General features: G+C 37.8%; 1 protein-coding gene across 1 annotated transcript in view; it reads right to left on the reverse strand.

The window, feature by feature from the left end:
* Positions 1-301: 301 nt before the first annotated feature.
* Positions 302-12316, reverse strand: part of LOC138704813 (guanylate cyclase 32E) — a 786020-nt gene continuing 774005 nt past the window's right edge. Inside the window, exons 20-22 of the mRNA XM_069833092.1 lie at positions 5968-6112; positions 4394-4492; positions 302-1216 (exon numbers count right to left, since the gene is read on the reverse strand). Of these exons, the coding sequence (XP_069689193.1) occupies positions 492-1216; positions 4394-4492; positions 5968-6112 (969 nt within the window). The 3' untranslated portion in view covers positions 302-491. The remainder of the gene's footprint in view (positions 1217-4393; positions 4493-5967; positions 6113-12316) is intronic.

A 12316-nucleotide genomic window follows, 5' to 3' on the forward strand; every position in this document is an offset into this window, starting at 1 on the left:
GTAAGTAAGGGCTTGTTGGACTTGTCGCTGAAAAATCTGTTCACATCATGGTAAGAAGTCTTAGATGGTGATGCCATCTCGTAGATATTGATGCTGCCGATGCAGAAAATCGCGAATCAAGTTGCTAACACTCAGATGAGTGACACAAGAGTACCAACCTACTGAACGGAAATTTTCTGGATGATTTGGAAGAGTACAAGATCACATTTGCTTTCGTGGTAGAGCTGTAATTTGTTTCCTATGCAAAGGCATGATAAAACGCTCACATCGCCTTGTTTGATGGCTACAAACATTATTCTTCTTTCTTCCCGACTGCAGTTTCTTCTCTTAGTCCTCGATTCGTAATAGTAAAACATCTGTACACAAATAACGCATCTTCAGATAAAAATATGAATCATGCTTTTAAAAATACACGTGCATAAGTTAAACGTGATTTATTTACAGAGCCGCTTTCATGTGACTAGTTAGGGTACAATTCACTCAGTCTTGTGTTAGACAGGGGTCTCCCGGTCAGTAAGTTCAGCGCCCTCACTGGAAGGCTCGAGTAAAGGCTTGTCAAGCTCGTCGCAGAGGAATCCACCCTCGTCGGGATGGGGCGTTGTAGGGGAAGACGCCGTGATGTCCAGGGTGACGCTCCCACTGCAAGGACTCGCGGGCGCCGAACTGCAAACGACGCTCGACTGTATGGCCGGGAACAGCACCGGCACGCTATTGTTCTTGCAGTCCAGCTGCAGTTTGTTGCCGTAGTCCTCGATGCAGGGACAGGACGAACTGCAGCGGTCCGCCGCGTGCAGTAAGCGTGGCGCCGCCTTCTTGCAGGGACTGTTGTCCGCGATGGCCTCCAGCAACGGATCCCGCTGGTATCGGTGCAGCTCCAGCATGTTGCTACTGGCGAACCTCAACCTTTTCGGGGACTCGAGGCTCGAGCACCTGGCCAACGGGCTGCGAGGCTTGTTCCTAAGGGAGCTGCGAGGACCGCCTCCGCATGGATAGCCGTTGCTATCGGGATGAGTCCGCGGCCTGCGACTTATCTCTGAGCGCCGGACGGCACGCTCTTCGGCCCGCTGCATCCTCATCACGGGGTCCTCGCCCAGCAACCAGTACGTGTGCTGTTCGCCCTTGCCCTTCATTCGCACCAGCCCGCGTTCCGCTAGTGAATACCCACCCAGGCGGTCCAGCAGTGCTTTGCACTCCGAACTGCAGTGAATCTTGAGAGCTGCAAGTAAGCAAGAACAGTATGGTTTGTATCATGTTTAGAAAGCCTATAACTTACCCTAGTACAAACTCTAGTAATGCCGCATTTCGATTATTGTGACGTTTTGTTAAGTGATCTAAGTTCTGAACTGTCAGTCAAGTTACAGCGAGTTCAGAATATGTGCGTCAGATATGTATGCAAAATCCCACGATATGATATATCACCGTCCTTCGCAAGTCTTTCGTGGCTCCGACTTAAAGAACGTAGAACTTTACACTCCTTGTCATTGCTCTTTCGAATTCTGCACACTTCAACACCAAATTACCTTTCGTCTCGTTTCTCTTATCTATACTCTAACCACGACGTAAATACCAGATCACTTAGCTGTGGCGCGTTAAGTATACCTCTTCATAGAACATCTCGTTATTCATCATCTTTTACAGTATCCACCTCCGCGACAATGGAATTCCCTGTCACAAAGTATTAGGGGCTGCAAGATAATAATCACTTTTAAAAACAGCTTAAAAGATAACCTTCTTAGCATTTCACTTCAATCATACTGACTTAAACTATACTGTCTACATTGTTACTTCTTCCTTTAGACATGCATCCTTCTAGTGCTGTATTTTCAAAATTGTCTCATAATAATCTCTTTCTATTATCTAACATTATTTGAAATATATTAACATTCTATGTATTTTAGCTTAATTCTTCTACATAGTTTGTATTTCAGTGTTTAATTAATAGTTCATAATATTTTGTTGTTTAATTCGTAAATAACTCTTGTATACATGTAGGTCTTATCTAAATCAAATTGTTGAATTCTTTGTAAGTTGATACATATGTTATGTATACTTTTTGCTGGTTGAGTAGAAGAGACGGCCTTACGGCCTTAACTCTGCCAGCTAAAAACATTATTATTATTATTATTATTATTATTATTATTATTATTATTATTATTATTATTATTATTAAACAGTAGTGTCAGAGTTGTAAGGTTCAAAACCGGTTGTGGAGCTAGAGTCGGAGAGTGAACTTGCTTATGTCTGTGGAAACACCGGAGCACGCAACGAGTCTACTCCCCATTTCAGTTTGGTTGATAAGCTTTCCCCTCTTCTCACACTCTTCACCATCCGTGAAGGGGAAGATGCTACTGTCTATCTTACTAACGTTTGACTAATTGACTTTGAACTTAGTGAAAATCCTTATTATTGAAAAGGTTTATCGGTAATCTATATTTCGAAAATCTATCCTAAGCGTTTGTATTTCATTTTATTGTTCTTTATATCAACTTGCACATTAAAAAGCTATTGACAGGAGAAGATAAATATTTTCTTCACCGCTAGTTGCTACTCTACAGCACACACAATGGGACGATCTACACTGTGTCACTCCCTTCTGACTTCGTAATACAAAGTAACATTCCTTAATTTAATTAATTATTAGTTTAAAATATTGAAAGAACGATACTAAAACATACTCAAACATGTAATTGTCAAACATCTTTGTCACTGTATTTTATATCCATTTATGTACTTTATTTAATATTTTATTTTCTTGTGTGTACAACTTGGGGGGTGCAGGTATAAGAGGTAACAGCTATCGGTCTGTTACAGATGGACTCAGGGACAGTAGAAGGGGAAAGAAATACCTTAGCATCCTCTCAACTTGTATGAATGTCGTTTAGTGGAGCGCTCCGCTCCGTTTAGTCTCTGTCTGACAACGCTGGCCTATAAGTAGGGGTGTGATTTTAGGGTGATTTGCTATTTAACTTCTGGGGGATAGATTTCTATTTATTTATGGAGCTTAAAGTTTGAAGAGTTTGCATTACATTTATATTACTATGATGAAAAGGAAAGTGGAAGTGATTTATAATGACTAGACTTCGGATTTTAGGTAAAAACCTATTTTAATTCTTAAAAGATAAGTTCGTAAAAATTTGCAAGTACACGTTTCATATAAAACTATGCCTAAAATTTGTATTTTAATAGCACCTAAAATGCCTATTTTGACGACAAAGCCTATTTTGACCTATTAAGTATGTTTTATCTCTAATAGGTCAAAACACCCATTCTTATTTCGAAAATATGTATTTTAAATTCCAAATGTGTTCCTGGTTCTGTTGGAAATGAAGTACGGGATAAACTGGAGTAAGTTCTGCAGAGAAATGTAGGACTAAAGGACCTGCGTATTGCTTCAGATATCCTAGCAGGGAAGAACACGGACTTACAATGTAACATTCCTGTCCATCTAGTGTCAAAATTGAAATACGCTCCTGTTACTTCAGTGGTTTTGCAGCGTTCATTTTCAGCATACAAATTTATGTTGAGTGACAGACGACATTGCTTTTCAGTTGAAAATTTAGAAAAAGTATTAGTAATTTATTGTGAAGCTAATTATGGACATTAACGGACAAAGCTTGGTAAAAATTGATTATATTTGACTAGTTTGTGTACTGAATTTATGTCTAAAACTTATTTTTCACATTTAATTATTTAGTTTATGTATAACTAATGAGATATTTTTTGTTCTTGTACTTTTAGTAGCAGTGGTGATAACGATGTATAAGCATTCTAGAAGTGAATTCCTGATGATTTGGAACATGTTTTTAAACAAAACATTATTTTTTGTTAGAGCCTATTTTCTACAAATTTAAGCCTATTTTAGTCACCTAAAATTACATTTTAACGACCTAAAAATCCGTACCCTAATAATGACTGTTGACATTTAATGGATATTATGCTGACGAGAAATAGCTTTCTTTGTATGTATTACGTTTCAGAAGACGATAAATCAAGTTTTTAATAGTTTGTCTACATCTGTATGCTTCCTGTCGGGTTTGGATGAGACTTGGTTGATATTTACCATGCACCTGAAAGCAACACAGTCTGGGGCAGGTCGGCGGAACAAAACAGTTCCTTCGGGTCACTATTAGGACTATTAGGGTATCACGTGCAACCACACTGCCTGCCTGCTTGTGAGGAAAGGTTGACGGCAGGGGAGCGATACCACGCGTAAGCCCATTCACGAAGGTAAACAATTATAGGCAGGCCTGAATGAGATTTTTCCTGTCTCTGGTATCTACCGCTCAGTGTACTAAGGTAAGCCCGTGTATAAATGTAGAATAACAAATTCCTGTTCGAACCGAGGCCCTTCTCTTATGAGTGTCGCATGTATCAACATGTTTCTGATACTTACGCATTCCTGTGGACTCCATGCGACTGGCAGTGTTCACAGTGTCGCCGAAGAGACAGTAGCGGGGCATCTTCAAACCAACCACTCCGGCACACACGGGCCCTTCAAACACAACAGTATTTTTCTTTCAAGATAATAGTAGTGAAACACGCAGTGAGTGTATTTTAATTTCTCTCTTAACATCAAACAAAGTGATAAAAACGTATTTTAAATTAAAATACGTATTGCTCTGTGGTTCAGATTCTAGTGTTTCAGATTAAAAATGTAGATAACCGATGTTTTCTCTTCCACACAGAATGGGGTAATCTGTCTTCTATTGTTAAAGCCTTACCTTGTGTCATACATCATTATCAAAGAGTTACACTATTGTTCAACGGTCTTGGTTAAAGAACCATCGCGTGAGGCGGAATAGACGAGAAAAATAAAGAAAATGAATGAAACTAAACGGAAATGTTACTTTATGAAAGGAACATAATACTGTACTACCATTTTACAAGATACAGAGTATTAATTTTTTATCCTCCAAAGTTACTGAACTCGAAGAAGGTTATGACTATCACAATCGAACTTGAAAATTGAATTTCTCGAACTTCATGGACTTCCGACACCATTTAAAAATTAATAGGTACCTTAGTTATCACCGACAGATGCTCAATTTCATCCAAATTTAATTTTTTATCTGACAAAATTTCGTTTAAAATTCACAATATAGAATAAGTCAAACTTTTTATCACCATACATGGAGTAACTATTTGCCAAATGACGTACATGGCAACAGTTTTCGCTTTTGTTTATAACTAACGTCCAAGGCTAAGTAAATATCAATAGACCTTGGTATAAGCTATTTCAAGTGATGTGGTGCTGTGATGATGAACTGTGGAACTAGAGAACTATTTAACAACCACTCCCTTCAGACCCACAGCCTAGCCTTAACTGAGAAGTCTCTGCAGTGACCTTGAAATGATTGTTGTAATGATTTATTTATTGGAAATCTAATGAATCTGTTGCTGTATTTTTTGCAGGAAAGAAATGTTTTAAAACTAATAATTTTGTCAAATGGTTCTTATTGTTTCGATATATATGTAATAGTGGTTTAATAGGGAGTATGGTTTAATATGAAAATGAAAAATATACTATTGGCAGTAAAATCTCGAACTTTTAACATCAGGAAATTATTAATAATATTTTGAAACCCAACAAATTAAGAATATACATAATAAAAATACAATTATAAAATTATGCAATATCGCAGCCCTTTCTGTGTTGTTATATTGCAGTGAAAGTTATGCTATTATAGCCAAAGATAAAGCCAGACTGAAATCCTTTAAGATGAAATCTATGCAAAGAACAGCAAGATACAGATGGTCAGGCTTCAAATCAAACTACGACATTTTGCAGCAATTCCAAAAGTTAAAGGAAGGAGGGCACGTGGTGCCAAATTACAATTCCATTTCCACACAACTATTTTTGTTTATAACTTCCAGTTAGTTTTGTTCATCTCTAGTTGTCAGAGTGGCCTCACGTCTGGTCGGTTGCAAGGTGAACATATTATTCTCTGATTATTTGAGTATACTGACCAGAGTGAATGCCGATGCGAAGCATAAGGTTATCATTGGGGCGGTGTCGAATGCGGAACTTCCTAACAGCATCCAGCAGATGCAAGGACATGGAAGCCACTTCCCCTGCATGCTGCACCCCGTTGCGAATTGGTAAACCACTCACCTAAAACATCAGAAAATAAACAGTGTAATAAAGAGACAAATACTTCCTCGTCATACATTTTGTGTATTATGAAACAACTTAGATTTTCAATTTATCAGTTCCATCTCTGTGTAGCCTAAGTTAGTACATAAGCATATGTGCCGGAGAGAATTTTTCTCCGCTCCACCCATCCATTATATTCTTATAGCCTAATACACTTTACATTTGACCTCCATTATTTCGCTTCACAGGCACAAAAACACAAACGCACGTACAGATTAGAAAATTCACATCGGACAGTCATTTATAGAACAGAATAGAGGAGGAAGAAAGAAGGAGGCCGTTTGTTCCAAGGCTGAGCTCTGGCGTGGGTTCGAATCCTGCTTGAGCTCATTACTTGTTCAATTATTTTTAAGTTTCCTCCAAAAGTAGAAAGAATTTCAAGTAATTCATGGCGAATCCTTGGTTACATCTCGCTACATAACCTAGGAGTTGTTATAGCATCGTTACGTAGCCAATTCAAAAAGAAATAAGGAATGGAAACTGAAGGAAAGATATAACAAAGAATTATGAAAAAAGAACACAAAGGTCACAGGACAGATCTTGCCTTCTCTACTATATTAAAGCTCATCTCAAAATTAGTTACATGGCGCTCTGTAGAAAATATCATGAGTAAATCTGTGATCGGTTAAGCTGCCGAACAGCATCGTAAGACCCCGCTTTGAGGACGACATTATCTTCCGTGTGAAAATAGTCATTTTTCAAAGGGGAAAAACATTATTAAATGAAGTGAAAATTGCAGGAGCATGATAAAAACAAGGACCACGACAGGGCAAAGACGAGTATGAAGACAAGGATCACAACATGAGCTGCGATAAGCACCAAAACAAAATCATGATAAGGACCACGAAATGAACCACGATAAGGATCACTATAATGAACAAGACCATGATAACGACTCTGACAAAGAAAATAAGAACCATGATAAAGACCACAATAAAGGAAACTATTTTCGCGATAATGACAATGACAAAGACAAGGAGCACAGTAAGAACCACGACAAAGACAACAAGGATCAGCAAAAGGGCCAAAGGTGGTTCTAGCCCAGGGCCGGGGGGGGGGCCATATAGTTAAAAATAACGTTAGACCCGCATTCATTGTTGCCTTGTCAGATAAACACAAGCGATAATCATTAAAACGCTTACTGTTAGACATTTTTGCACGGCAGCACTCATTGTTGCAAAGACAATACGAACTGACTGAAAGACAATAATATACATTCGGTAAAGTCACTTTCATTGTAGCGGTTATAGAAATAAAATATACCTGTAGGTAATTTTTAATAATAAATTAATAAATAATAGATAAATAATCAAATAAAGGCAAAAAGGCATTTATTTTGTAAATTAGGCCTTTATATTAAAACAGGCAGAAAAGGGCAAAATTAAACTCTGACGTTTCAATCACAAAAGTATAACTCATACAGATTTACTTTCAAAATGAAGATGGATTTTAACACATTTAAAAAGGCATTCTGCCAAGGTTCCGGTCTCTGCTAATAACAATGCTCTTAATTTAATTTAAATATGGGAATCCGAGTCATCCGTAGGATTAAAACTAAGAGGAAAATTACTGAAAAGTATAAAAAATATACATTTATTAGGCCTCCTACCAACAGCATAGAGTAACATCAAAACTTTCCGTCGTCACGCTATCAATTAGCGATAACATTCAATGCGTGGATAATTCAGACGTGTCTGAACTGAAGACTTTATCAGATTTAAAACGTAAAGCTGCATATAGTACATCATTAACAAATACAGCGGCTATTGTGGAGACCGCTGTGACGTCATCGGACATGGAACATGGCACCTGACTGTGTTGATTCAAACATCAAGAAGGTGGAGCATATTACTGAGTTCCCAGCGATATCAGGTAATCATATGATAAGGTATCAGCTGTTAATGAGAGGTATAAACAACCGAGCAATATAATTAAAAATAAAACCCAAGTGGAGCAGTTCAAACAGAAACCCGTAATTGGGTCGATAGGCCTATTATGAGCTCTACCTAGATTATTGTTTTCGCGGTGGACATACAGTGACATCAAACCTATAGTAAGTAAAAGCTTAGGCGCCAACTATTTGAGTGCTCCGGGCTCAAGCACCTAATGGATATATTTAATGGGTACTTAGCAACTATTAGATTTTTGTGCTGAAATAATTTCGATTTTGATTTTCTCTTACCTGCTACGATGGGGTAAAATATAATTTTTATGATTCATGTAACGTGGACTTTACCAAAGAACATTGTCTATCCAATCTATGTATGCTATTTATTGGCTAAATCACTGCCGCGGAAACAATGATTTCATGTGGGTTTTTTTTACTTGGTTATTTAATGACGCTGTATCAATTAGTAGGTTATTTAACGTCGATGGATTTAGTGATAGCAAGATTATATTTGGCGAGGTGAGGCCGAGTATTCGTCATAGATTACCTGACATTTACCTTACGGTTGGGAAAACCTCGGAAAAAACAACTAGGTAATCAGCCCAAGCGGGAATTGATAGTATTACGAAGAAGAACAACGTGCATAAGATTTGCTGATGAAATGGTGTTGTTAGCAGAAGATGATATGATACTAAGGAATATGCTACAGGAGGTAAATGACAGCTGTGAGCAGTATGGGTTGAAGATGAATGCAATCAAGACGAAACCCATGGCCGTAGGAAGAAAAATAAAGAAGATAAACTTGCGAAATCTAAACAAGGCAGTAGAGCAAGTGGACAGCTTCAAATAATTGGGGTGTACTATAAGCAGTAACATGAGCTGCTGTCAGGAAGTCAAAAGGAGGATGGCAATGGCCAAGGAAGCTTTTAACAGAGAAAGGAACATCTTCTGCGGACATCTGTAAAAAGAACTAAGGAAGTGTTTTGTGGAGTATGACATTGTTTGGGGCAGAAACATGAACATTACGACGAAATAAAGAGAAACGAATAGAAGCATTTGAAATGTTGATACGGAGAAGAATGAAAAGTGTGATGTGGACAGACAGAATAAGAAATTAAGTTGTAATGGAAAGAGTGGGTGAAGAAGGAATGATGCTGAAACTGATCAGAAAGAGAAAAAGGAATCGGTAGGATCACTGGCTAAGAAGAAACTGTCTATTGAAGGATGCACTGGAAGGAATTGTGAAAGGGAGAAGAGTTCGGGGCAGAAGAAGATATCAGATGATAGACGACATTAAGATATATGGATCATATGCGGAGACTAAGAAGAAGGTAGAAAATATGACATATTGAAGAATGCTGGGTTTGCAGTTAAAGACCTGCCAATGTATGTATTATATGTGCTTAATATAATATAGCCTATTGAATTTGTTAAAATGTACATATTTTAAAATATACGAGGTTAATTTTCTTCTATTGATTTATATCAGTGCCATAGTCGGCGTCTATGGGTGAAAGCATGATGGCAAAGTTACTCTATTTACAAGAAAAAATGTTTAAAGCAAATTAAACATTACTATATATATATATATATATATATATATATATATATATATATATATATATATTCATAGATTTCAAAAAGGCGTATGACTCGGTTAAGAGAGAAGTTTTATATAATATTCTTATTGAATTTGGTATTCCCAAGAAACTAGTTCGATTAATTAAAATGTGTCTTAGTGAAACTTACAGCAGAGTCCGTATAGGCCAGTTTCTATCTGATGCTTTTCCAATTCACTGCGGGCTAAAGGAGGGAGATGCACTATCACCTTTACTTTTTAACTTCGCTCTAGAATATGCCATTAGGAAAGTTCAGGATAATAGACAGGGTTTGGAGTTGAATGGGTTACATCAGCTTCTTGTCTATGCGGATGACGTGAATATGCTAGGAGAAAATCCACAAACGATTAGGGAAAACGCGGAAATTCTAGTTGAAGAAGTAAAGCGATAGGGTTGGAAGTAAATCTCGAAAAGACTAAGTATTGACTAGAATATTGTACGAAATGGAACTATAAAAATTGGAGATTTATCTTTCGAAGAGGTGGAAAAATTCAAATATCTTGGAGCAACAGTAACAAATATAAATGACACTCGGGAGGAAATTAAACGCAGAATAAATATGGGAAATGCGTGTTATTATTCGGTTGAGAAGCTTTTGTCATCTAGTCTTCTGTCAAAAAATCTGAAAGTTAGAATGTATAAAACAGTTATATTACCGGTTGTTCTGTATGGTTGTGAAACTTGGACTCTCACTTTGAGAGAGGAACATAGGTTAAGGATGTTTGAGAATAAGGTTCTTAGGAAAATATTTGGGGCTAAGAGGGATGAAGTTACAGGAGAATGGAGAAAGTTACACAACGCAGAGCTGCACGCATTGTATTCTTCACCTGACATAATTAGGAACATAAAATCCAGACGTTTGAGATGGGCAGGACATGTAGTACGTATGGGCGAATCCAGAAATGCATATAGAGTGTTAGTTGGGAGGCCGGAGGGAAAAATATCTTTGGGGAGGCCGAGACGTAGGTGGGAAGATAATATTAAAATGAATTTGAGGGAGGTGGGATATGATGGTAGAGACTGGATTGATCTTGCTAAGGATAGGGACCGATGGCGGGCTTGTGTGAGGGCGGCAATGTTCCTCCGGGTTCCTTAAAAGCCTGTAAGTAAGTACTATATAGCCTAGTGGATAAGATATTAATTACACTGATATTGTTTAACATGATGAAATAAAGAATAAGAAGTTTGTATCACATGATGATTAAATGACACAGAACTCAATGCAATTTGACCGGAACTGTCAATCGTAGTAGACTAAGAGAATCGACTTCACAATCGTCTTGTCCAACACAGGTCTTGAGGATCTGCCCGAAATGTAGCCATTTGATGCTTTCCATGAGAAGTAGTCCGTTGCTTCAGCTAGAACTGAGTATATCGTTAAATTAAAAATAGGCTACTTCCTGTATCATTTCAGAAACATGGAATTAGGGAAGAACAATGTGATTGTTGAAATAAAATTTAATTACGATCATAAAATGGAGACTGTAAAACGGCTTGACGTAATCGAAGTTTGGTGGTGATGGTTAACAATCGAATTGCACATGTAAAGAATACAAACGTGGAAGTTTAATGCGCTGAATCACAATACACAACGAGTAGTAAAAATCGTAAAATGAACACAATGAGTGATGTTTGGGGAAGTACCACCTCCGCTAATCACGCGATTCAATTTATTATCGACGCGCATGGCATGCGATTTGTTCACTACTAAAACTAGATATAGCAGGTATTTTTATAGACGAAGAACGGAGTTCGTGATCTGATTTTGTAATTAGAAAATTACTAACAACAATTATTCAAATAGTGTCGCTTTCCTTGCATAATTAAATTAAGTACTGGAGGTGAATACTGATGTTCAGGAAAATTCTGACATGGCAACGAAATAGTCGTCGATTGCAGAGTTCACCGCCACCATTATGATAGCCATCATCACTAGGGCTAGGAATTTGATGACGAAAAAAAGTCCTAAAAACAATGCATTTATGACCTAAACATCTTTCAAAAATGCCCTTAAAAATTGACCTTACACAATTGGCTTAGTAGGAAAAGAGGTTTTGTACAACTTAATATTTAGACTTACTTACTTACAAATGGCTTTTAAGGAACCCGAAGGTTCATTGCCGCCCTCACATAAGCCCGCCAGCGGTCCCTATCCCGTGCAAGATTAATCCAGTCTCTATCATCATACCCCACCTCCCTCAAATCCATTTTAATATTATCCTCCCATCTACGTCTCGGCCTCCCTAAAGATCTTTTTCCCTCCGGTCTCCCAACTAACACTCTATATGCATTTCTGGATTCGCCCATACGTGCTACATGCCCTGCCCATCTCAAACGTCTGGATTTAATGTTCCTAATTATGTCAGGTGAAGAATACAATGCGTGCAGTTCTGTGTTGTGTAACTTTCTCCATTCTCCTGTAACTTCATCCCGCTTAGCCCCAAATATTTTCCTAAGCACCTTATTCTCAAACACCCTGAACCTATGTTCCTCTCTCAGAGTGAGAGTCCAAGTTTCACAACCATACAGAAGAACCGGTAATATAACTGTTTTATAAATTCAAACTTTCATATTTTTCGACAGCAGACTGGATGATAAGAGCTTCTCAACCGAATAATAACACGCATTTCCCATATTTATTCTGCGTTTAATTTC

The sequence above is a fragment of the Periplaneta americana genome, chromosome 8 (genome assembly GCF_040183065.1).
Source record: "Periplaneta americana isolate PAMFEO1 chromosome 8, P.americana_PAMFEO1_priV1, whole genome shotgun sequence".
Taxonomy (NCBI): Eukaryota; Metazoa; Arthropoda; class Insecta; order Blattodea; family Blattidae; genus Periplaneta; species Periplaneta americana.